Source organism: Tamandua tetradactyla, chromosome 2 (genome assembly GCF_023851605.1).
Source record: "Tamandua tetradactyla isolate mTamTet1 chromosome 2, mTamTet1.pri, whole genome shotgun sequence".
In the NCBI taxonomy this organism is placed as follows: domain Eukaryota; kingdom Metazoa; phylum Chordata; class Mammalia; order Pilosa; family Myrmecophagidae; genus Tamandua; species Tamandua tetradactyla.
The window spans coordinates 137501228-137528306 of NC_135328.1; the positions used below are offsets into that span (position 1 = coordinate 137501228).

Below are 27079 nucleotides of genomic sequence, written 5' to 3' on the forward strand. Positions count from 1 at the left end.
ATTAATTTCAGGATTATTATTTCACTTATTTTAATTAAGATTCTGAGTTAACATTTTCTAAATTATCTCCTCTTCCTGCAACTTGTTCTGCCCATGGCCTTTTCTATTTCAGCTGGTGACAATTTCCATTCTTCAGGACAAAATCCTTGGAGATATCCTTGACTCATTAGAGTCTACACCTAATCTGTCATGAAATTCTGTGGGCTTGGCCTTCAAAACACATCCAGAATCTTACTACTTTTCACCACATCCAGTGTTCACTGCCCTTACCCAAGACACTTTCACCTGTTGCCCAGCTTATTGCAAACCTTACTCCTTAATGCATCCTCAGCACTTAGAAGAATACTCCGCACATGGTAGGTATTTAATAAAGGCTTATTGAATAAATGAGGGTATGAAATCTCACTACTTAACTCAGGATAATCCTCCTAAAAAGAAATAGACTTTACACTAGATTTTTTGAGAACTTCTAATTCTAATTGAATTTACCATTGTTTAATATTTCCAGATAAATATAGTCGGATGGTGCATTATGGAGATATGTTCAACTAACAAAATACCGTCCATCCTTGAAGATAGATAAACCCAGGTGCTTTCGTCTAATTAACATTTAGAATCATGCATAAAAACAGAGAATAGTGATTCTGAATGAGCTTGCAAAAATAATTTACTAGAAATAAAGCTCCGTGGAGTTAGGGATTCCTGGAGTTTCAGTCTCCCTGGAAGGTGGCAGAGGGTGCTTGAAACGGCTCTGCTGCTCTTTGAAAGCCAGCCACTGCATCGTCCTAGGCTTCCGTTTCCCTCTCTACAAAGAGGACAAATCAGAGACTGTTGTCAGGGTGTCGCCAGCACCCTGCAGAGGTGAATCCCAGAACATTACCGAGTTGCTAATACGGAGCTCCTCAGAAACCTGCTTAACACATTTTAATACATTAAAAAAATATTATAGTAAGTAACACATGAATTTTAAAGTAGTTCAAGAGAACTTTGGGAATGTGTTTGCGCCCTGACCCAACACTACGAATCTCCATTTTGCTGGGATCGACCAGGCCTTCGCGGCCCCCAGGGAGCTCCGTCGTGGCCGCGGCGCGCCGCATCTCAGGCCCACGTTTCCCAAGGAGAAGCGCCCCGTCCCTAGCACAATTTGAAATGGCAGACGTGGCGACGGCAGCCCTCGCGCCAGTTCCGCGTCTTGCGTTAGGATCGCCTTGTGCTGAGGCGCCGCCTCACCGTCCCCCAGTTCCGCCAGGAGGCGCGCGCTCGCGTCGCTCGGCTGCGCGTCCCCGATGGCACTTCTGCCGAAAGGTAAAGAAAAAGGTCGCCGGGCGCCCGCTGCCCCAGGCGCGCCCCCGACCTCCTCCCCGCCCGCGGGCCCGCGCGCCTCCCTGGCGCGCGCTCTCCCTTCCCCCAGGCCCGCCTCGCGCGCCGCGGAAGGGGCTCAGCGCGCTGGGGGCGGGGCCGGCGCGGGCTCCGCCGGGGCCAGGCTCGGGATTAGTTGGTTTCGGAGCGGAGGAGGGAGCCGGAGCGGTTGCCAGCGCCGAGGAGACAAAGCAGTGTCGGGGGGGTTCGGCCGGGGGTTCGGCCGGGGCTCGGTGGCGCCCCAGCCCGCGGGAAGGGGCCCTGCGCCCCCGCGCGCCGCTCACCATCTCCGCCGCCTCGCAACAGGTCGGCTGCCCCCCGGGCGGCCTCGCTCCCGATCCCCTCCCCCTCCGCGACCCCCTTTCGAGTCGCCTCTGCTCGGTTCGGTGCTGCCGTCTGGCCATCCGCTTCGATGCGGTTCGGATCCAAGATGATGCCGGTAAGCAGTCGCGCGGGGCCCGGAAGTGTCGGGATCCCGAGCGGGGTCTGGTCGCGTTGGTGCCGGTCCGGGGCTAGGCGGGTCGGGGGCCTGTGCAGCGCCGCGAGGGCGGATGCGCTCTGGACCTCGGAGGGGCGGCGGCGGTTCTGTAGGGTTTCGCGGGGCTGAGGCTCTGTCCTCCGGGCTCGTGCCCCGACCGCCCGCGGAGGGCAGCGGGGAGACCTTTTCTGAGAGGGAGGTACCAGCACCTTTTCTGAAGTGAGCTGAGCATCCGGCTGGTGGTGCTTAACTTTTCTTTTCACTTAACTTTTTTCATCTCTAACCCGGGCCTGACTTTTTGCAGTTCTTGGAGGTCAGGAGGGGAATCGGGAGCCTTACTCTTTGCTTTGTCTTATTATTATTATTTTTTAAGGTTTTTATTGCAGTGAAATATGCATACTGAAAAGTGTACCCTTGCTTTTTTTTTTTTATTATTGAATTTCCGTCTTGATGTCTGCAATAGCAGCAAAGTTACTGTCTCTTTCCAGAAACTAGTTTTAGAACATGAAACTTCAGAAGTTTAAGACCGTAGTAAAATGTGCCTAGCTCTCTCTGGTTCTCATATTTTGCTTAGCAAGACCTTTTAGGAAGATTAGTGACGTTTTTCTGAGTTCACAGGCTTTTGACATGGGCACCAGGCCACAGGTGCACAGCACGTTTGAGACAGTTTTGAAATTCCTGTCTTTAACTATCCCGGAATCTGGAGGGTTGCAGCGACTTCGGGACTTTAGACAGCGAAATTGTCCTTGCTCCTTGCCTACTGAAGCAGGGTCATTTGCAGTCATATGACGTTTTCCTGTGGCTTATTTGTACAAGCAAACAGTGTTATTTTACTTTTGTACAACCTATGGAATAGAGTGATGACAACTTTTCATTAATTTGCAGTCACAGATGCAGAGAATAATATGCTGTTTTCCGGTCCCCTTGTATGGTCGGAGGGCCTCCTGAACTTTCACATACTGTGCAATCAATCTGAGTTGGAAAATGAGCTTAGATAGTTTGGGATGTTTTGTCCTGGTAGGATTTAAGGTATTTGAAAATGTTAATAATGTGCATTTTATTTTAGTTTAATACCTAGATAGGAGTCAGGTTTGTGATATGAATGTCCCAATATTTTACTTATTATACTTTTTGTTGGGCTACACATTTTCTTGTCTTGAAACAAATTTCGCAGGTAGTTTGTGGAGTTTTCCTAAGAAAATAGAAAGAGATCAGGTTGTTGCAGTATGTTTTCTCCCTTAGATCAGTTTTCAAAGGATCAAGGTATCCTTTGGATTTCTTAAAACTTGTGAAAGTTTTCCTTCTCCTAACTGCATACTAATTTATAAAAAGTTATGCAACTCTTGAGACTAAATTTAATTTAGTCGTTTGGTTTGTCTGATTGTCTGATATGAGTAGAATCTTAATATCGACTCACAGTGTGGTGTGGTGGCATGTGCACCAATTTTGAAGCCACACAGATTCTTCAGTATTTGCTCAGCCATTGTGACTATGAGCTTTTCTTTTTAAAATTAATAATTTGTCTCTGGGTTTTCATCATCTTTAAAATGGGGATGATAATAGTGCCTACTTCTTAAGCTGGTTGTGAGTATTAGAGTTATTGTTTATGAAGAAATTAGTATAGTGCCTAATTTGGAATAGGTAATAGATAAGAGCTTCTCCTGAATTTGGTTAAACTAGAGATTCTTACACTTGTAACACATAAAAATATGAAGCAATTTTCTATATACTAACCTCATGTTATATCAGTCTTTATTCTGTAAAATTTTGGGCACTTGAAAATAAAACTGTTTTCTTAAATATGGTTCACAGTGTTAACTTTTAATGTGCTTGGAGTTTTACTCCAATACGAACGAGGTTTTGTTGTATTTTGTTACTTTAAAATATTCTAATGAATTCGTCAGGAAGTGAGCTATTTTTAATATGAAAAAAATGAATAGTCTCAGAATGTAGAGAATTGCCTTGATTTGCTTTTAAAGGCATTCTAAAGCTAATAGCTTGTTATTTAAACTGCATTATATTAAAAGTGTGCAAATAAATTGCGTTCATGTGTTTTCCCACCAAATGATAATCAAGTGATTTTTCTTTCATGTGGAACATGAAGTGATAATTAGGCCCAAATCCAGAAGTGAAAGATGCGTTTTAGGAGGGTAACTAAAAATAAGTAGGCAAGTGCTGGGAATCACAATAGAGGTAATGATAGGGTACTGCAGAAGTGGGTGTGCTAATTGCACTCATTTCAAAAATGGTTAGGGTCTTTGGTTCGATGATATTTCTACAGACTAATGAGGAGAAACTGATTAATCTTTCACACCTGACTCCTTTTTATTTTTCTTCATTAAAGAAGCATCATTTGCAACTTAAGTGTGGCTTTTAGTGAGCCACTTTCAGGGTATTTGATTATCAAATATAAGGAAGTAATTATTAAAAACAAAAATTTCCCACTATTTAAAAATTATATCAGACATCTTTTATTCATTGCTTTAATTTTGTGAAGTGTTATATTTACACAGAAATGTATTTTATGAAAGCGCTTTTTAGCTAACTCTACAAGCATTCACTGCTTTTTTCAGATACGATTTTATAACAATTTCTGTTTGTACCTACTACTGAATTGGTAAATTTAAAAATGCCCTACTCACAAAAACACACCGGCAGTATTTTGCAGGGACATTTGAAAGGCCAGAGGGCTTGAATTTGCCTGCGTCTCTTAAGAGAAGTCCACATTTGGCATTTATGTTCAACTTTTATGGAAGTGTTGTATAACTATGCTGTCCAGCGTGTGGACAGTCGCATGTGCCCACTGCATTTGAAATTTGGTTGTGGGACTGAGAAACTGAATCTTAGAATGTTTTCATTTAATTTTAACTAAACTTAAATAGCCACATGTGCCTGATAGCGCTACTATATTGACCATGCAGTCAGTTTGACAGAGTAAAACACAATAACTTTACACTTGAATTGTGTATTTTCAGCTTTTTGTTTACATTCACACTTTTAAAATGAAATAGTAAAGGTCTGTTTCTCTCAGATGTCCTGGAGAATGAGTTTTCTGATAAATTTAGCACTCTATTTAACCTAATGTCATCATATAGGCTTTATACAGGTAATATTGTCAAGAAAATAATAGCTTATTTAAGCTAAAGTTGAACTGACCATGCTTTCTTTTAAATTTATGACGTTTTGTCTTTTGGTGCTGTAGAGGTACTATAATTTCCAGTTGTTCCACGATGCTGTAAAATAATACCTGATTGTTTGGGCTTCTGGTTTTGGGAGTCTAGGACAAAAACTGGGGTATGACAGTATCTCTTTTAGAAGTCTGAGACCTCGTCAGCAGGCTTTATGTATTTCTAAAGGTAACTGGGCATCTCTGCCTACTCATCTCTGCCTACTGACAGCTTATGGTCTGCCTAAATACTCATTTTTTTCATGTAAAAGTCTGGTTTTATTTGCACATATTTTCCAAATTGAACTTGTATTTTGAAATTAAAGAACCCTTCAAGTTGCACGTTTGGAACATTGGACTCATTATACCATTCCTTCTTGTTGTTATAGCAAGTTAGCTTAGATCTGTTTTTATTCCAGAATAAAATTTAGGGTAGATCCTTTCTATAGCTTTTCTCAGAGGCTGTTAAACAGATCATCTATTTAAAAAAAGTGCAAAAGATCTCACATTTTATGTGTTGTAGATAGGTTTGTTGCCTTGTGATTTTAGAGTAATTAAAAATTGAAAGGCTTTTAAATTTTTTTGTATTGGTACCTGTTTCAGAGAAACCAGTTTGAGACTTTTAAAAGAAACTTAGGATAAATATACACCTGTTTACTTTAAACAAACAACAAAAAAGGGAATGTATTTATCTGGAAGGGACATTGAGGGTCATTTATTCATACACTGCTTCTAGAAAGAAAAATTTCCTCCCTCTATGCTACCCCTTCCCCACCGACCCCATCAGCAACCAGTGAAAACCAAACCAAACCTTTCTTTTCTGGAACTTTTAAGGAATACTATTCACCTCCATCTGTTTTGGTAATCTACCACGTTGTGTGACACTCCGTAAAAAAATCTTTGCTCATGTGTTGTTCAACCTCTCTTCAGCTCAAATACCAAAGTGTGTTGGTGTGATTTGCTGTTGTGTATTATAAATCTCTCCCACCCTTCTCTACAAACAATTGTGAATTCTCAAAGAATAAGGAGAGTGGTTATAAGAGTTTAGGAATCCAGAGTGTACTTTTCTGCTCGTGACACTTAATCAAGTCAGACATTATTTAAATACTTTTTTTTAATGGTATGCTAGGTACTGAACCTAATATTTTCCTTCAAGCTGATGTAATTGAGAAAGGAAACATAGTTGACTTGAATGTGTATGAAATGTATCCTTATGTTGGAGTAGTAGATGAGATTTAATATTCTGTAGCTTATTGGGGAGAGCCAAGGAGTTTTAGTCATTAGAAGAAGAACATTTAGAAGTACTAAGTATTAAGAGACAGTGATTCTAAAACATTTTGCATACTGTCGTATCAAAAGAAAATTGTTTTATCAAATAAATGCAAATTCTAAACATTATTAGATGATGTGCAGGAACAGTAGTTTTGCAGATTCAGCAATTGTGGTCATTTTTAGATGTTTTCTACATAAAAGTTACTGAAATAAATATTTTATTCAAATGATACTAGAACCCTATTGTCATTGAAAGTGTTCATTTGGCCATGAAATTGCTGAACTTTCACTTTTGAAATGCATACTTCAATTGTTTTTCTAGAAACAGATTTATAACTTAGTGCTACTTTATTTAAATTTCGAATGTTTCAACCCTAAATCCCCGTAAGGCACAAGTGTTGAAAACTTGTTAAAAAAAAAACACTATAATGAATAACTATGATAGAATAACGGTTTAAAATACTAGAAGTAATAATTAAAAAGTGGTTAAGAGAATTTACTGATCTTCCGCAGTTGATTGATCAGCTTATATGTAAACCTGTGGGGTTGAATGCCCTGCACTCTAACTTCCTTTCCAGGGAAGCTGAAGGAGTCTCTCTTGGGAGCCCCTACTTGGAGCCTCATACTGTGTAAAGGGATTTAGGGTTGGTCATCCTGTCTAATCCTGTTATTACCTTATGATATGGTTCTTTCCATTCTCATTCAACAGATAAGAAATTTGAAACTCAAAGGGTTTAAATAATTTGCTCCTGGTCACTCAGCAGAAAGGAGATTTGAACCAGGTCTGAGTGTAAACACTTGGCTCTGTTGAATATGGAAAATACCTGTATTAGAATATGTGGTGGTTAGATTCAGTTGTCAACTTGGCCAGGTGAAGGCACCTAGTTCTGTTCCTGTGGACATGAGCCGATGGTACGTGAACCTCATCTGTTGCTGATTACATCTTCAGTCAGCTAGGAGGCGTGCCTACTGCAGTGAATGATGTTTGACTTAATTGGCTGGTGCTTAAATGAGAGAGCTCAATGTAGCACGGCCCAAGCAGCTCAGCATACCTCATCTCAGCACTCGCAGCTCAGCCCAGGCCTTTGGAGATGCAGAAAGAAGTCACCCCAGGGAAAGTTGTTGGAACCCGGAGGCCTGGAGAGAAGACCAGTAGAGACCATCCTGTGCCTTCCGCATAAGAAAGAACCTCAGTGGAAAGTTAGCTGCCTTTCCTCTGAAGAACTAACAAAATAAATCCCCTTTTAGTAAAAGCCAATCCATCTCTGGTATGTTGCATCCGGCAGCTAGCAAACTAGAACAGAATATTTTTATATACAAGAAGAACAAACAGTGCTCATATGGTCTTCTTTTGGCCACTTTAAACGATAACTTCAGATGTTGATTTTCAGAGTATAACTATAATCACTTTTAAGTAGGAAGGGAAAAATTGAAACCCTTCCATATTTAAATGCCAAGTGAATGATAAGATTGGTAAAGGTTCTCTAATCAAATTTTGAATAATGGAGGTGATTACCTCACCCCCTGCAAATGAAACATCCCAGTGACTTTTTCCTACCTCTACTATGACCACAATGATCTCAGATCTTCCACATCTGCAGGAATAAAGAAGGTTTGTAATAATTAGGTTTTGTATCAGGGACTGTAGTAGTTCGTTAAACCTGCTGGAATGTAACATACCAGAAATGGAACAGCTTTTAAAAAGGAAACTTATCAAGTTGCAAGTTTACAATTCTAAGACGGTGAAAATGTCCAGATTAAGACACCAACAAGAGGTTGCCTTCACTTAGGAAAGGCTGTCCAGAACACCTCGGCTGGGAAGGCTTGTGGCTGACATCAGCTGGGGTCTTTAACTTCTGGACAGCTATGTCAGCTGGGAAGGTACATGTCGATGTCCGCTAGCTTTTTCTCCTGACTTCTTGTTTTGTAAGGATTCCTGAGGGGTGTTTTCCTTCTGCATCTCCAAAGGTGGGCTTTCAAGCTTTTTCCAAAAAGGTTTCCGTCTTAAAGGACACTTCTAGTAAGCAACCCTGCCTTGAATAGGTGGAGACATCTCTCCATGGAAACCGCTTAATTGAGAGGCCCCACCCACAATGGGTGGATCACATCTCCATGGAAACAACTTAGTAAAAAAGATCTCACCCAGCAAAATCGAATGAGGATTAAAGAACATGGTTTTTCAGTTTGAAACCAGCGCAGGGGCATTTGATAATACTCTTTCTTTTGATGCTAGCCTTGAATAAGGCCTGAAGGTGATGACGTAGGAATGGAAGGCCCAGCAGTAAAATGTTCACGTTTGGGAGATGCTGTGATAGGGAAATAATGTCTGCTGTTGTAATTGCCATCGTCATTCAGCAGCCACTTCAAGCTGCTTGAATGGTGCATCAGTGACTCTTGAAGGAATGCCCACTGTGGTGGTGGTTGACATGGGGGTGAGAGTGGCAGGGTCTCCACTTGGTGTATCAAGGCTGCCTGTGTAGTAAGGAATAGTGATTCAGCTTAGTCAGGTGAATTTATCAGAAATAAATTAGGGACTGATTTTTAATGAAATCACATTAAATTATTGCTCTTCATTCTTTTTCGTTAACTGGTGATTGTTTCTAGATGGCCTTTTTTGGACAACATTTGTTCGACAGATATTTAGGAAACATGTATATACCAGGTACAGTTCTAAGTGCAGTGAAAACAAGAGAATAAGATGGGTTTTCAGAGAGTTTACCTTTTATGGAGCTTAGTGAGAGATTTGATGGGGGAGAAAAAAAAATAAACAAAAAGAAAATCATCAACTTTAATTAGGGTTTAAGTAGGGCAGTGTGACTAGGATGGCTGTTTAGATAGGTCAAGGAAGTGACATTTCAGCAGAGATCTAAATGAGAAGAAGGAGCTGGTGTTATGAAGAGTTGCAGGTGGAGGACACCTCCCTTTCCCTGAAATGGGCGAGCAGCCTGAGAGCCAGCTCGGCAGGGTCACCGTGGCCACCTGTTGCAGCTGTCGGCCCTGGGTCTTGCAGGTTATCTTTGCAAAGTGTACATTGCTTTTTTGCTTTTTTTGGCTTTTATTGTACAGTCAGTACCATAAAGTTTCTGTTTTGAGTTTTGTAATTTTGAAGCATTTTAGATAATGTTGTGTTTGTACTTTGTCGTGTAGAATGAATGAATTGTACTGAATAAACCTAGGATTAGAAAACAGGTCTGGTATAAAAAAAGGAAGAGGAGTGGCAGGTGGAGGGAGAGTTTCAGATGGGTAGAAATCCTAGGGACTGATGGCACAGCCTGAAGGTCCATGAGGATAGAGCTTAACGAGGGGTGGGGTGGGGCCGGGAATGGCAGGAGATGAAGAGAATTGGCAGCATGCTGGCTTTCGCAGGCCAGGGTAAAGGGTTTAAGTGGGATAGGAAGAGATCTAGAATCCTCTGGGAGAGTTTTCAGCTGTATAAATGCCATCATCTGCTTGATTAGAAAGATGGCTCTGTTGCTATGTGGAGAATGAACCACAGGGGTGCCAGTGTGGAGGAATCAGGAAAGGTGTGGAGAATGGGAAACTCTTAGGACACCTACTATGGGGAAGTCACCTAAAAGGAATAAAAGGGCTCTTTGAGAACACTGAGGGCCCAGCTGAAAGTGTGAAAAATGTAAATTCAGTCAACCGTTTGTGAGTTGCTTTAGTGACATTTGGAAGCCCCACGGGTGAGAGAAGAAACTGTAAGACCCATGCAGGGTTGGGAAAAGACCAGGGCAGGAATAGTGGATGATTCCCTGCGGACAAACTCCTTCCCGTGGGATTAAAGAGAATAATATTTGTATGTTATCAGTTTTGGTTCCTTAAACTGAGTAGGTTGCCAGCCCATTCACTTCCCAAACAACGAAATAGAAACAAACAAAAAATTCAACAAAAATGATGGTGCAATATTGGGATACTCACATGGAAAAGAAATGAAATGTGACCCCACCACACAATATACAACCCCCACCCCCAAAAGAAACCAAAAACAAAACAACAGAAAACTGAGTAGGGCGCGTTAGATTTCTCAAGAGAGCCAAAACCTTAAAAATGCTTTAAAGAAACCATATTTTTGACCACATGTACCGTATGGCCCTGTGAGCTTCTACTGCTTCCACCTAGAAGTTTTTTGATCTATTATTATTATTTATTGGTGGTATCTTCATTTTACTAACAAAATTGGGTATAAAGTATTGATCAAGGGAATTCAAATCAGAACTCACTTTAATTCTGGAAACTGTTTTCTCATGCCCTTGTTTTTCTGCATGTCCACAAGCTCTAGATAACTACTAGCTAGTTTGTTATATGTAGGTATTTTTTTTGTAATTTGTTGATTTCCTGAAAAGGAAGGTTACTTTGGTTAATACTTTTATTTTAAAGGTAGATTAGATAAGATCTTTCTGTGGTTGGTTTTGCTTGTTGCCTTCTGTAGCCAGAGAGCTAGGCCTTTCTGTCTTGCCTCCCTCAGCAGCCACAGCCACTCATCTTTGAGTTCTTTCCCTTAAAGAAACACTTTTCAGCCTCCCTGATGATCTGTGCCAACTTTATTCAGCTATCTTGGGATCATTGTTTGCAAAGGCCTGTTATCACTTCTGAACTGATTCTCTCTCCTGGAGTTTAGTCTTGGGGCCATTTAACTGCTTTTTGAGATCTTCGGCAGTTACCATGAGTGACATCTGCCAATATTCTAGTAAGGGTCAATGATAGCATGTCTACTTCTACAGTAGTGTACACTGTGAACCACTTTTCATAGCTGTTTAATTGTCATGTCTTGCAGATCCTCCTCCCCAGTCCCTGGTGCTTTTGTTCTCCTTTATCCTTTCTTGTCTGAACTGTTGTAATCCTCTCCTTATTTATTTTTCTTATCTTTACTGTTCTTTGCCCCTTTAATCCATTCAACATACTGTTCCATCTCAGTCTTTCTGCAACATAAAATCCATCTCTTCCCTCTCCAGAATTCCTGAAGACTGAATTCTGTTACCTAGAGCATGAAATATAAAAGGTTTAGTCAGATATAAAGTTTCATTTTATCTAGCTCAATGAAATTCAGTCTTTTTGTGTCAGTGATGCGCATTCAGTCCAGAATTTTTAACTGGACAGTGGAAGTGATCAAAAGACTCAAAACATCAAACAAACCAGCATTTACAGCACGGCACCAGTTCTGGTAGAATAATAGTGTGAGTACTTTGTAATTGGCAGGACAGGGCCATGTGGAAGAGCATCCACCCAGCTAGCCATTTGGCCTTCCTGTGGAATTGTGTTGTAGTTTGGGAAGATCTGTTTACTTTCAGGACTTCACTCATGTGTGCTCCTTGGGGAATCTGCAGCAGGACCAGTTGGGGGCTTGATGTCACATTTCATTCCTCTTGCTCATAGCAGATTCTGCTGTGTGTACTATTTATACTGCTCTCCATGAGCTGTTGTGTGCCATTCGACTTTGCCATGACAGCATATGTGTGTGTGTGTATAAAATCTGTTTTATATATTGAAAGTTTCGGTAGCACAAAAACTTTTTTTTTTAACAGTCACGATGTCTGTTTACTTCCCACATGTTACGCTCTCTGTTCTGGTTCTTGCTACAGAGCCAGGACATCTCTAGCTGGAATGCATCCTGGCACACGATGGACGATGGGTGCCTGGGTGCCCTTTCTCTCTGCTCATATCTCGAACTCGCTACCTAGGACACACATAGGTGTCCATCTACCTTGGCATCTCTGGGGCCTTGTGGCTCAGGGGTTGAGAATTGGACTTCCCTTCTTGTTTGGGCAGTCTTTACTCCCACCTTCACGTTTCAGCATTTCCAGGATTATAGTTATGACGTGCCAGGTTTTCTTAAACCTCTGTGTGTTTACACGTGATGTTTCTCTGCCTAGATGGGCTTCTTCCTGCTTGTTTTACTCGCCTTTCAGTTTCAATTCAGTAGTACTTCTGTGGAGCTCTTTTTCATTCCTCGAGGTGGATTAGATGTGTTTTTTTTTTTTTTTTTTTTTATTTAACTATTCTCTCTTTATCTCCTCTGTACCATAAGGAAGTTCCCACATTGCATTGAAATTGTTTGCAGTGCCTCTGCATGGTTTTGTAAGCTCTTTGAGGGTGTGGCCCATACCTTTACATCTTTGTGGTCTGAGCATTTAGCACAGAGTTTGGCATTGTAGGGATTAGTAAATATTTTTTTTTGGCGCATAAATGAATATTTGTAGTTTTGGTTTTGTTTTGTGAGGATAGATTTCGCCCACTGAAATCTAAGTTCATTATTGGCTTATGAGCTTTCTTAAAAACTTTACAGGGGAGCGGCACTCCTGAAAATGGAGGAACACTTCCTAGCAAAGTGCAAGGTCAGAAAGAAAGAACTAGAACCCATGGATTGGTTGTACTCATATCATTGTTGATGGAACATAAGTATGTAGTACATAGTGAGTAAAAGTAAAAAAGAGTGAAATATGAAACAGTATCTTTGTAAAACACATGCACACAACTCAACAGCCTTATTTTAGAAGAAGACATACCAGTGTTAGACTTAATAGAGTGGCTCAAAAGGAGGAGAAAGGAATTTAACTAAATGTGTTCCTTTATTTCTTTTACTTTATTTGACATTTGTTTATGATAGATATTGAAAGCGGTGTAGTCTCGGGTGAATTGCTTTGGAGTGTGTTTTCAGAATTTGAAACCTATTTAAAATAAACTTCAAGCATAATTGTAAAGAAGAGAAAGGTGAACCCAAAATGAGCAGAATGCTTTGTTTTCATTTGAGATGTTGTTTGGCTCTGAGAAAGCTCACTTTAAAGTTAAACCACATGTTTATGTATAAACATATTTTGATGCCTCATAAAGTGAACCTATTTTGTCGCCTCATAAAGTGAACCTATTTTGTCATGTTCTAGTCTTCTGTTAACTTTCCCATCTTCTGTGGAACTTTGAATCTCCGAATCACAGTATTAGTTCAGTTGAACAAATATGCATTGCAGTTGTGCTGTGTGGAAGGTACTGAGCTAACACTTTTGAAGGGTTGGATGTGATGGAGAAGAAAAACCGTGAAGAAGTTCTAAAACCTCTGTTCAAAGTAATTTATAGATAAGACAGTTAGAAAGGAATATAAACAAATACAGTGTGAGTAGTTGTCAGAGAGGCACAGAGAAAGTTTTCATCTGGCTGGGGTGGGGATGGGTGGGAGTGAGAATTGAAGATGTTTTTATTTATTTATTTATTTTATTAATTAGTGGGAAAAAAAAGAAATTAACCCAACATTTAGAAATCATACCATTCTACATATGCAATCAGTAATTCTTAACATCATCACATAGATGCATGATCATTGTTTCTTAGTACATTTGCATCGGTTTAGAAGAACTAGCGACACACCAGATAAAGATATAGAATGTTAATATAGAGAAAAGAAATAAAAGTAATAATAATAATAGTAAACAAACAAACAAACAAAAAACAAAAAACAAACAAAAAAACAAAAAGCAAAAAACAAACAAAACCTATAGCTCAGATGCAGCTTCATTCAGTGTTTTAACATGATTACTTTACAATTAGGTATTATTGTATTGTCCATTTTTGAGTTTTTGTATCTAGTCCTGTTGCACAGTCTGTATCTCTTCAGCTCCAATTACCCATTATCTTACCCTGTTTCTACCTCCTGCTGGACTCTGTTACCAATGACATATTCCAAGTTTATTCTCGAATGTCCGTTCACATCAGTGGGACCATACAGTATTTGTCCTTTAGTTTTTGGCTAGACTCACTCAGCATAATGTTCTCTAGGTTCATCCATGTTATTACATGCTTCATAAGTTTATCCTGTCTTAAAGCTGCATAATATTCCATCGTATGTATATACCACAGTTTGTTTAGCCACTCTTCTGTTGATGGACATTTTGGCTGTTTCCATCTCTTTGCAATTATAAATAACGCTGCTATAAACATTGGTGTGCAAATGTCCGTTTGTGTCTTTGCCCTTAAGTCCTTTGAGTAGATACCCAGCAATGGTATTGCTGGGTCGTATGGCAATTCTATATTCAGCTTTTTGAGGAACCGCCAAACTGCCTTCCACAGTGGTTGCACCCTTTGACATTCCCACCAACAGTGGATAAGTGTGCCTCTTTCTCCGCATCCTCTCCAGCACTTGTCATTTTCTGTTTTGTTGATAATGGCCATTCTGGTGGGTGTGAGATGAGATCTCATTGTGGTTTTGATTTGCATTTCTCTAATGGCCAGGGACATTGAGCATCTCTTCATGTGCCTCTTGGCCATCCATATTTCCTCTTCTGGTAGGTGTCTGTTCAAGTCTTTTTCCCATTTTGTAATTGGGTTGGCTGTCTTTTTGTTGTTGAGTTGAACAATCTCTTTATAAATTCTGGATACTAGACCTTTATCTGATATGTCATTTCCAAATATTGTCTCCCATTGTATAGGCTGTCTTTCTACTTTCTTGATGAAGTTCTTTGATGGACAAAAGTGTTTAATTTTGAGGAGCTCCCATTTATTTATTTCTTTCTTCAGTGCTCTTGCTTTAGGTTTAAGGTCCATAAAACAGCTTCCAGTTGTAAGATTCATAAGATATCTCCCTACATTTTCCTCTAACTGTTTTATGGTCTTAGACCTAATGTTTAGATCTTTGATCCATTTTGAGTTAACTTTTGTATAAGGTGTGAGATACGGGTCTTCTTTCATTCTTTTGCATATGGATATCCAGTTCTCTAGGCACCATTTATTGAAGAGACTGTTCTGTCCCAGGTGAGTTGGCTTAACTGCCTTATCAAAGATCAAATGTCCATAGATGAGAGGGTCTATATCTGAGCACTCTATTCGATTCCATTGGTCGATATATCTATCTTTATGCCAATACCATGCTGTTTTGACCACTGTGGCTTCATAATATGCCTTAAAGTCCGGCAGCGTGAGACCTTCAGCTTCGTTTTTTTTTCCTCAAGATACTTTTAGCAGTTTGGGGTGCACTGCCCTTCCAGATAAATTTGCTTATTGGTTTTTCTATTTCTGATGAAGATGTTTTATAGTCTTTAAATTATTCTAGAAGGAAAAGAATGACTTCAACACTAAGGAACACAATGTGGGGAGCAGATAAGCTACTGTAGGGAGAGAAGGGAGGAAAAGTGCGTTTTTTTTTTACATTTCCAGTTTAGTGATTTGAGGCTGTAACTCTGGGGTAGATAATTTAAAATAAACTTTAGGTTTTAATATTTCTTATAACTGAATGGAGATTCTCTGAAATTCAAAATATGCAAAAATTAAGTACCAGTATCTGTGGATTGGTGATGTTTTGATAATTTTTGGTTAACTTGTTACATTATGGTTAATATATACTATACAATTTATATATGCTGCTATAATCTGTTAGTGAAACATCTAAAGCTGCACAGTGTTTTCATCAAATTACTCAGAATTCTAGTTTGATCTTACTTCCCTGTTTATAACTCTGATGCAGTTCTCAAACTTGACTGTGATTGCTGGGGCCCACTGCAAGGTTTCCTTTTAAACATTTTTTGTTGTTAAAGATAACATATATACAGAAAAGCAATAAATTTCAAAGTACGTTTTAACAAGTAGTTATAGATTTCAGAGTTTGATATGGATTACAGTTCTATGATTTCAGCTTTTTCCTTCTAGTTGCTGTAAGACACTGGAGACTAAAAACAAATTTCAATATAATGATTCAGCTCTCATACTCATTTGTGTCTTCTCTGTTACAACTCCTCCACTTTTGATCTGTCTCCCAGTCTTTAAGGATGTTTGGCCTTGCCCGTTGTTCTAGTTTACTAGCTGCCAGAATGCAATATACCAGAAACAGAATGGCTTTTAAAAAGGGAAATTTAATAAATTGCTAGTTTACAGTTCTAAGGCTGAGAAAATGTCCCAATTAAAAGAAGTCTATAGAAACGTCCAATCAAAGGCCTCCAGGGAAAGATACCTTGGTTCAAGAAGGCCGATGAAGTTCAGGGTTTATCTCTAAAGTGAGAAGGCACACGGCGAACACAGTCAGGGCTTCTCTCTTGGCTGGAAGGGCACATGGTGAGCATGGCGTCATCTGCTAGTTTTCTCTCCTGGCTTCCTGTTTCATGAAGCTCCCTGGGAGGCATTTTCCTTCTTCATCTCCAAAGGTCACTGGCTTGTGGGGTCTCTCCTTCTCATGGCTATGTCGTTCTTCTCTGTTCTCTCTGAATCTCCCATTCTCCAAAATGTTTCCTCTTTTATAGAACTCCAGAAACTTATCAAGACCCACCCAAATGGGTGGAGACATGTCGTCACCTAATCCAGTTTAACAACCACTCTTGATTAAATCACATCTTCAGGGAGATGATCTGATTAGTTTCAAACATGCAGTATTGAGTAGGGATTATTCTGCCTTTAATGAAATGGGATTTAGATTAAAACATGTCTTTTCTAGGGGACATACATCCTTTTAAACCCACACACCCATTCTAACTTTTTTCATGTTGAAACGATGTTGACAATATGGGATAAGGGGATGAAACTGGTTGATGTTTTTGGAGAGACTGGGAACCTCTGGGTTTCAGGATATATCTGGCTTAGGAACCATCTGAAGGTTTTAGGTTTCTGAAAAGTAAGCTTAGTTACTGCAAGGGTTTTTGATTCAGGAGCTTTGGGATAGGGCCTGAGACTTTGTATTTCTGATAAATTCCCAGGTGATACTGATGCTGTTGGTCTGGGGACTACTCTTTGAGAACTACTCCTCAGATGACTAAGGAATAGTGCATATTGTAAAAAAAAATCCAGTGAATATTTTTTAATGTAATTTTTATAAAAAAAATAAAGCCTACACATCCTATTCTTGACCTACAAGTCTCTGTGAACAAGCTCCGGGGTACCCTCTCTTTGCCCTCCTTCATCTGTGTCTATATTCCTGATACATCGACCTTCTTTCTGGTCATGGAACAGACCAAACTCATTTTCTCCAGTTCTTTGTAGGGATAATGTTCCCTAGGATGTTCAAGTGTCTGGCCCCTTCAGCCTCAGTGTTCTGTTTGCAAGCTGCCGGAATAGTGATATACCTTGGTTCAGGAAGGCCAATGACGTTCTGGGTTTCTCTCTCGTCTGGAAAGGGACATGGTGATATCTGCTAGCTTTCTCTTCAGTACTTCCTTGGGGCTCTGTCTGGCTCTGTTGGTTCTGGTGGCTCTTATGGCTCTAAAGCTTTTTCCAAAATGTTCCCTTTTAAAGGGTTCCGGTAAGCCACCCACCTTGAATGGGTGGAGGCACATCTCCGTGGAAATCATCTAATCAAAAGTTAACCACCCACAATTGGGTGGTTCACATCTCTGTGGAAACAATAAAAAATCTACCCAACAATATTGAATGAGGATTAAAGGACATGGCTTTTCTGGGGTACATAATAGCTTCAAACAAGCACACTCAGGTCAAATGCCCCTTTTACCAGAGATGTCTTTCCTAACCTTGAATAACCCTCTTCTCCTTGTCACCTTCATATTCTCTGCCACATCACTTTATATAGTCATTTGTGTATTATCAGTTCCTTCTCCCTGTTGAGAAGAATGTAAGCTTTTTTTTACATCACTGTATTCAGAGTGCCTAGATTGCATAGTAGGTGATCAGTAAATACTGAATGGATGACTAAGTGAAAGATATTAAAGTCAACAAGAAGTTGGGATTAAGAGGAACACAGAGAACCAGGAAATTTAGAGTAATTGACTTTGGTAGGATATCATTACTGTAAGTCTCATTGGAGAGGTAAATGTTACCCATTTACATATATGAAATCATCATGTAACCAGACATCTAGGACCAGCATACTAATTTCTGGTAGAATACTGCTTTTCAGTATCCCATATATTTTTGCCTCAATTAAAGTAGTCATTTCATATTTGCAGTAAAAATTTTTCCAGAATATTGATTATCTCAGAAATTGAGTACTCTAGATTATATTGAATAAATGGCCTGGATATTCCATGTGTGCTTAATTTTTTTTAACAGATTACTGTTCAAATTGATATTGGGACTTCATGTGTTGTTGATGTCCAGACTTTACTAACTTGTTGTAATGACCAGAGGAACAGTGCATATTGTACAAAAAGAATCCAGTGGATATGTTTGTTTTCTCTAATTTTTTTTAAATGCAATTTTATTGAGATGTATTCACCTAACATATAATCATCCAAAGTGTACAGTCAGTGGTTCACAGTATCATCTATAGTTGTGTATTCATTATCACAATCAATTTTTGAACATTTTCATTACTCCAGAAACAATAAAAATAAAAGTAGAAAAGGACACCCAAAACATCCCGTGCCCCCTATCTCCCTCTATTATTTATTTACTTTTGTCTTTATTTTCTTACTCATCTGGCCATATACTGGATAAAGGGAGTGTTGGCCACAAAGCTTTCACAATCACAGTCACACTATAGAAGCTAGATAGTTATATAGCCATCTTCAAGAATCACGTCTACTGGATTACAGTTTATGGTTTCAGGCATTTCCCTCAAGCTATTCCAGTGCATCAGAAATAATGCCTAAGAATAATCTCTAGAATGACCTCTCAACTTTATTTGAAATCTCTCAGCCATTGAAACTTTATTTTGTTTCATTTCTCTCTCATTTGGCCAAAAATTCTTTCCCAATCCCAGAAGGGCAGGTCCTGCTCATCCCCGGAAGTCGTGTCCCACCCCTGGGAGTCATGTTCCATATAGGAGAGAGGGCAGTGTATTTACCTGCGGAGTTGGCTCATAAAGAGAGAGATAACATCTGAGCAACAGAAGAGGTTTTTCTGGGGGTGACTCTTAGGCATAATTATAAGTAGGCTTAGCTTCTCCTTTGCAGGAATATGTTTCATAAGGGCAAGCCCCAAGAGCAAAGTCTTGGTCTATTAAATTGGTATCCCCAATGCTTAGTTTTCCCCAGGTGGGGAAGTTGAATATTTTCACATTTTCCCCCAGGCCCTCAAGAGGACTTTGCAGATACTTTTTTTTTTCTTTTGTATGCTGTGTGGTGGGGCCACATTTCATTATTTTTCCACATGAGTATCCTGTTATTGCACATCATTTGCTGAATTTTTGTGTGTTTGTTGATTTTGTTTGCTTGTTTGTTTTTGGGGAAGTGCATGGACCGGAATCCAATCCGGGTCTCCTGCATGACAGGCGAGAATTCTACCACTGAATTACCGTTGCACTCCCTTGCAAATACTTTTTTTTTTTTTATCTTCTGCCCTGATTACTCTGGGATATGTCAGGGCATCACACTAATCTGTACAAACCAACAAGATTTCACTCCCTATTCAAAGTTCCGTGTAAATATGGTGTTTGAATAAACTGATTGTACAAGTTAAATTAAATAGTGTACCAAAGAAGATAAAAATTTTGCACCAAATAAATATCTCTTCCTTTGGTTTCACACAGAAGTTGAAGTTTTAAAATATAGTTAATTTTAGTATTTATTTAGTCTGATTTACATTATATCCTGTTAGATCAGCTTCATTCATATCTCTGATTAAAGTCTGATATCTTTCTCACCTTTTTAAACAGTTGCTGTCTAGGATAATACTGACTTTCATAGCTGCAGATCCCTAGCTCTGAGTCTCAGGTGTCACACAGATACCTGAAATTCCAGTTAATGACCAGTTTATACAGAAAGAGCTCAGCATCTCAGAATTTAGAAATATCTGACAACTCAGGAATAGAAGTGACTGCTGTAAGAGCTTACAGTCTAGGAACCTTTACAATAATAAGCCTTCTCTGATAATTTGTGCTCTCGAATTCAATTCTCAGAGTTTGTACATTAGTTAGTCCATATTAGTGCGGCATTATAATATCTGTCTATTTGTTTCTGGCATATTTCACTCAGCATAACTGTCCTCAAGGTTCACTCACCTAGTTGCATGCCTCACAACTTCAATCTTTCTTGCAATCGTTGAATATTCCATTGTATGTGTACACTGCAGTTAGCCCTTCTGTCCATCAGTCAATGTATCTTTAGGTCACCTCCATCCATTGCAAATCGTGAATACTGCCACCATAAACACTAGTGTGCAAATGTCCAGTTATATCCCTGCTTTCAGTTCTTCCAAGTATATGCCTAATAATTCATCCCATAGGCGGGATCATATGGCAGCCCTGTACCTAGCCTCCTGTGGAACCACCTCTTTGCCCTCCAGAGGAGCTGTTCCCTTCTACTTTCCTACCGACAGTGACTAGGTACCTCTCCACATTTTCTCCAGCACTTATACCTTTTTGTTTATTTGTAAACAGTTTTGTTCACACACTGTACAATCCATCCTAACTAAACATTCAGTGGTTCCTAGTATAATCACATTATGCATTCACCCCATTGAATATGATTTTATTATTTTCTTTAAATAATTCAAATTTGGCCGATAGAAACTGATTGGCCGCTATTAAAAATATGCCACGATGAAAAGTGGTACACTTAGTATAGAAGTAGTTTCCAGTCATTGACTGGAATGTGTAACATTGTCACATGCAACTCATGGTAACTGATGAAGATTTCAGAAAGCAGTTTGATGGTCCTAAGAGTAAAGTCTGGGAGGGAGAAGCAGTTCAGAGATGATAAGAGGCCTTTGTAAACAGTGATCCTATGATAGCTGTAATAAAGTTGGCCACGGATCAGGGAGGCTGAAGAGTATTTCTTTGAGGGAAAGGACTCAAAGATGAGTGTACCCTGCGGTCTCCCATTCTGATATTGGAGATATGGAAAAAGCCAGTTCAAATGGGATAATGGAGCAGCACACTTAATGCTGAAGGCTGGCTGGCAGCCTAGTCCACGGTGGAGAGGGCGGGAGGGTGTGAATTCGGGTAGAGCAGACTGGTGGTGTTGGAGCTGGCGTGCAATCCTCGCCAGCACAGTGACCGGGGAGCAGCCTTACCAGAACTGAGAGAAGCAGGAGGCAGAGAGAGTATCCCCAAAGACTGGAAGAAGCTGCGTCTCATTTCTAAAGCTCTCCACTGTTGTAAGCCATGCTTGGGCTGAATGCTTGTGTGGGAGTTTAAGAGATTGAAATAAACTTTGTTTGATCTTGCTATTTCTTAATCAACCCCCTTTCTGTTTCAAAATGTTGAGAGGCATTTTTGGTTCAGCAGAAGAATAAATTTTCTAGGTAGTTGAAGAGACAAGGCTCCAGGTTATACCAGAAAGCAGTCTGGGTCCTTCCTTCGTGAAGAGTACAACAATCGAAAAATGAAGTAATAGTTATATTTCTCTCTCTACATAGAAATTATTAAATGCAGAAACTATACGGCCTTTTCTCTAATCTCACAACTAGCATAATTACCTGGTGTTTCTATGGTGAGTTTCCTCTGAATAAAAACTGGTTCTAAGAACTGCAGAGGATTTATGCCACTCATTTGACAGATTGTTCCTTTTCCTTTAAGGACAAATTTTTTTTTCTCCACTCCTTTTTGCCTTTTAGGAAAATATAGGGGATTTGAGTGGTTTTCTTTTCTTTTTCTTTCTTTTTTAATAGAAACTCAGAAGGTGTTATTGCAAAGTTTAATGTTCTTTCTGTGACAAGGAACATCTTATACTCTTGGTTCCTTTTTTTTTTTTTAACTATGAAACATCATGTAATTTTTTTTAATCAAGGAGTAAATTTTAGTCTTTGACACAAAGTAAATTCTCATAAAGTGCCCTAGGTAGTTCTTTGTATTTCCTCTTGGAAAAGTCTTCCAAATTTTGTTCTGAAATAATTCCTCTTCGCGAATGAATCATTCTTATGCCAATAATATAACATTATAGTTACAGTGAATATGGAGAACTCAAATTAACCTGTTACCTAATTTTTTTTTCTAACCAAATTATTTTTAGTTCAACTTTTTAAAAAATTTATTCATTTTTTAATTTTTAATTTTTTATTAATTAAAAAAAATTGCAGGAAACACAAACATTCCCAACACATACACTCAGCAATTCACAATATCATCACATAGTTGCATATTCATCATCATGATCATTTCCCAGAACATTAGCATCAATTCAGAAAAAGATATAAAAAGACAACAGAAAAATATAACAAACAGAAAAAAAAAATTTACAGGCCTTACCCCTTACTGATCCCTTTCATTGATCACTAGCATTTCAAACTAAATCTATTTTAACATTTGTTCCCCCTATTATTTATTTTTATTCCATATGTTCCTCTCATCTGTTGACAAGGTAGATAAAAGGAGCATCAGACACAGGGTTTTCACAATCACACAGTCACATTGTGAAAGCTGTATCATTATACAATCATCATCAAGAAACATGGGTCCGCCGGCCCGGCGTGCGGCGCCCATGCCCCGCCTGCCAGCCAGCCCGCCCGCCCTCCTCTCCCTCTTTGTCCGCCGGCCCGGCGCGCAGCGCCCACGCCCCGCCTGCCAGCCAGCCCGCCTGCCCTCCTCTCCCTCTTCCCCCTTCTGCTCCAGCGGCGCTCCATTCGCCATCTTATCCTTCCCTTTCTCCTCCTGCTCCAGCGGCTCTCCAACCACCACCGTGCCCTCTTCCGCCTTCACCGGCTCCTCCGCCACCGGCCTCGACAGCCTTTCCACCCTCACTTTTCCTCCTCCAGAACAGCTACTGGGGGAGTGGAGACAATACAGAGCAGCTTCCGGAGCCACGATGGAGATCAAAGGGATGGCGTACCCCATCCTGGAACGGCTAACTGTCTGGGAGAACCAGCTCCAGTGAGATCGCCGAGGCGCACGGGCTTTCCTGGGCGGGACGACAAGTGGCCGGAGTCCCTCCCTTCCTCCTTCCCAGGCAAGCTGGCAGAATTGGGCAGGCGGTCCCCTTGGGCGGCGGCGGCTGACGCCCCCACCACGCGAGGCCCCCAGGACCAACTGAGAGAGTTGGGTCGGAAATCCCCAGATTGCAGAGAACGGTGACCGGGGGGTCCCTTCCAAACACGTGACTCCCCGGTCCGGCTGGGAACAGTGCACCCTCCCGGGCTGCGGCAGCTGGCGCCCTCCCGCCACGCTTGGCGCCCCGGGCTGACTAGGAAATTCGGTCGGGCACTCTCCCGTGCTGCGGTGGCCAGCGACCCTCCCCGCGTTCAGACCCCCGCGCCGATTAGCACTCTTCCAAGATGCTTCGGCTACCGAACCTCCCCTACGGCAAGAGTTTTCCAAAGTTAAAGGACCCACAGCAACTTTCACTGGTGGAACCCGTAGACAAACGTGTGCCATGAGCGCCACCTACTGGGCAGGATAAGAAAAACAGAACCCAGAGATTTCACAGAAAAAAATTTCAACCTGTGGGGTCCAACACCCAGGGAAATCTGACTAAATGCCCAGACGCCAGCAGAAGATAATGGATCACGCTCAGAAAATTGAAAATATGGCCCAGTCAAAGGAACAAACCAATAGTTCAAATGAGATACAGGAGCTGAAACAACTAATGCTGAATATACGAACAGAAATGGAAAACCTCTTCAAAAATGAAATCGATAAATTGAGGGAGGACATGAAGAAGACATGGACTGAACAAAAAGAAGAAATAGAAAAACTGAAAAAACAAATCACAGAGCTTATGGAAGTGAAGGATAAAGTAGAAAAGATGGAAAAAACAATGGATACCTACAATGATAGATTTAAAGAGACAGAAGATAGAATTAGTGATTTGGAGGATGGAACATCTGAATTCCAAAAAGAAACAGAAACTATCCGGAAAAGAATGGAAAAATTTGAACAGGGTATCAGGAAACTCAAGGACAATATGAACCGCACAAATATACGTGTTGTGGGTGTCCCAGAAGGAGAAGAGAAGGGAAAAGGAGGAGAAAAACTAATGGAAGAAATTATCACTGAAAATTTCCCAACTCTTATGAAAGACCTAAAATTACAGATCCAAGAAGTGCAGCGCACCCCAAAGAGATTAGACCCAAATAGGCGTTCCCCAAGACACTTACTAGTTAGAATGTCAGAGGTCAAAGAGAAAGAGAGGATCTTGAAAGCAGCGAGAGAGAAGCAATCCATCACATACAAGGAAAACCCAATAAGACTATGTGTAGATATCTCAGCAGAAACCATGGAAGCTAGAAGACAGTGGGATGATATATTTAAATTACTAAAAGAGAAAAACTGCCAACCAAGACTCCTATATCCAGCAAAATTATCCTTCAAAAATGAGGGGGAAATTAAAACATTCTCAGAGAAAAAGTCACTGAGAGAATTTGTGACCAAGAGACCAGCTCTGCAAGAAATACTAAAGGGAGCACTAGAGTCAGATACGAAAAGACAGAAGAGAGAGGTATGGAGAAGAGTGTAGAAAGAAGGAAAGTCAGATATGATATATATAATACAAAAGGCAAAATGGTAGAGGAAAATATTATTCAAACAGTAATAACTCTAAATGTTAATGGACTGAATTCCCCAATCAAAAGATATAGACTGGCAGAATGGATTAAAAAACAGGATCCTTCTATATGCTTTCTAAAGGAAACACATCTTAGACCCAAAGATAAATACAGGTTGAAAGTGAAAGGTTGGGAAAAGATATTTCATGCAAATAACAACCAGAAAAGAGCAGGAGTGGCTATACTAATATCCAACAAATTAAACTTCAAATGTAAAACAGTTAAAAGAGACAAAGAAGGACACTATATACTAATAAAAGGAACAATTAAACAAGAAGACATAACAATCATAAATATTTACACACTGAACCAGAATGCCCCAAAATACGTGAGGAATACACTGCAAACACTGAAAAGGGAAATAGACACATATACCATAATAGTTGGAGACTTCAATTCACCATTCTCGTCAATGGACAGAACATCTAGACAGAGGATCAATAAAGAAATAGAGAATCTGAATATTACTATAAATGAGCTAGACTTAACAGACATTTATAGGACATTACATCCCACAACAGCAGGATACACCTTTTTTTCAAGTGCTCATGGATCATTCTCAAAGATAGACCATATGCTGGGTCACAAAGCAAGTCTTAACAAATTCAAAAAGATTGAAATCATACACAACACTTTCTCGGATCATAAAGGAATGAAGTTGGAAATCAATAATAGGCGGAGTGCCAGAAAATTCACGAATACGTGGAGGCTCAACAACACACTCCTAAACAACGAGTGGGTCAAAGAAGAAATTGCAAGAGAAATTAGTAAATACCTCGAGGCGAATGAAAATGAAAACACAACATATCAAAACTTATGGGACGCAGCAAAGGCAGTGCTAAGAGGGAAATTTATTGCCCTAAATGCCTATATCAGAAAAGAAGAAAAGGCAAAAATGCAGGAATTAACTGTCCACTTGAAAGAACTGGAGAAAGAACAGCAAACTAACCCCAAAGCAAGCAAAAGGAAAGAAATAACAAAGATTAGAGCAGAAATAAATGAAATTGAAAACATGAAAACAATAGAGAAAATCAATAAGACCAGAAGTTGGTTCTATGAGAAAATCAATAAGATTGATGGGCCCTTATCAAGATTGACAAAAAGAAGAAGAGAGAGGATGCAAATAAATAAGATCAGAAATGGAAGAGGAGACATAACTACTGACCTCACAGAAATAAAGGAGGTAATAACAGGATACTATGAACAACTTTACGCTAATAAATACAACAATTTAGATGAAATGGACGGGTTCCTGGAAAGACATGAACAACCAACTTTGACTCAAGAAGACATAGATGACCTCAACAAACCAATCACAAGTAAAGAAATTGAATTAGTCATTCAAAAGCTTCCTAAAAAGAAAAGTCCAGGACCAGATGGCTTCACATGTGAATTCTACCAAACGTTCCAGCCAAAAACTAAAGGACAAATACTGTATGGTCCCACTGATGTGAACGGACATTCGAGAATAAACTTGAAATATGTCATTGGTAACAGAGTCCAGCAGGAGTTAGAAACAGGGTAAGATAATGGGTAACTGGAGCTGAAGGGATACAGACTGTGCAACAGGACTAGATACAAAAACTCGAAATGGACAACACAATAATACCTAATTGTAAAATAATCTTGTTAAAACACTGAATGAAGCTGCATCTGAGCTATAGGTTTTTGTTTTATTTTGTTTTGTTTTGTTTTGACTTTACTATTATTACTTTTATTTTTGTCTCTATATTAACATTCTATATCTTTTTCGGTTATGTTGCTAGTTTTTCTAAACCGATGCAAATGTACTAAGAAATGATGATCATGCATCTATGTGATGATGTTAAGAATTACTGATTGCATATGTAGAATGGTATGATTTCTAAATGTTGGGTTAATTTCTTTTTTTTCCGTTAATTAAAAAAAAAAAAAAAAGAGAGAAGGGGTAATTGGAGCTTAAGGGATACAGACTATACAACGGGACTGGATATAAAAACTCAGAAATGGACAGCACAATACTACCCAATTGTAATGCAATTATGTTAAAACACAATGAAGCTGCATGTGAGGTATAGGTTTTTTGTTTTTTTTTTCTTTCTATTAATGTTTTAATTCTTATTCTGTTGTCTTATTTCTTTTTCTAAATCGATGCAAATGTACTAAGAAATGATGAATATGCAACTATGTGATGTTATTAAGAATTACTGATTGTACATGTAGAATGGAATGATTTCTAATTGTTTTGTTAATTCTTTTTTTAATTAATAAAAAAAAATAAAATAAAAACTTATGGGACGCAGCAAAGGCAGTGCTAAGAGGGAAATTTATTGCCCTAAATGTCTTTATCAGAAAAGAAGAAAAGGCAAAAATGCAGGAATTAACTGTCCACTTGAAAGAACTGAAGAAAGAACAGCAAACTAACCCCAAAGCGAGCAAAAGGAAAGAAATAACAAAGATTAGGGCAGAAATAAATGAAATTG

General features: G+C 39.6%; 1 protein-coding gene across 1 annotated transcript in view; it reads left to right on the forward strand.

The window, feature by feature from the left end:
* Window positions 1-1500: 1500 nt before the first annotated feature.
* Window positions 1501-27079, forward strand: part of LOC143673970 (apoptosis-stimulating of p53 protein 2-like) — a 44093-nt gene continuing 18514 nt past the window's right edge. Inside the window, exon 1 of the mRNA XM_077149146.1 lies at window positions 1501-1798. Coding sequence (XP_077005261.1) covers window positions 1772-1798 — 27 coding nt within the window. The 5' untranslated portion in view covers window positions 1501-1771. The remainder of the gene's footprint in view (window positions 1799-27079) is intronic.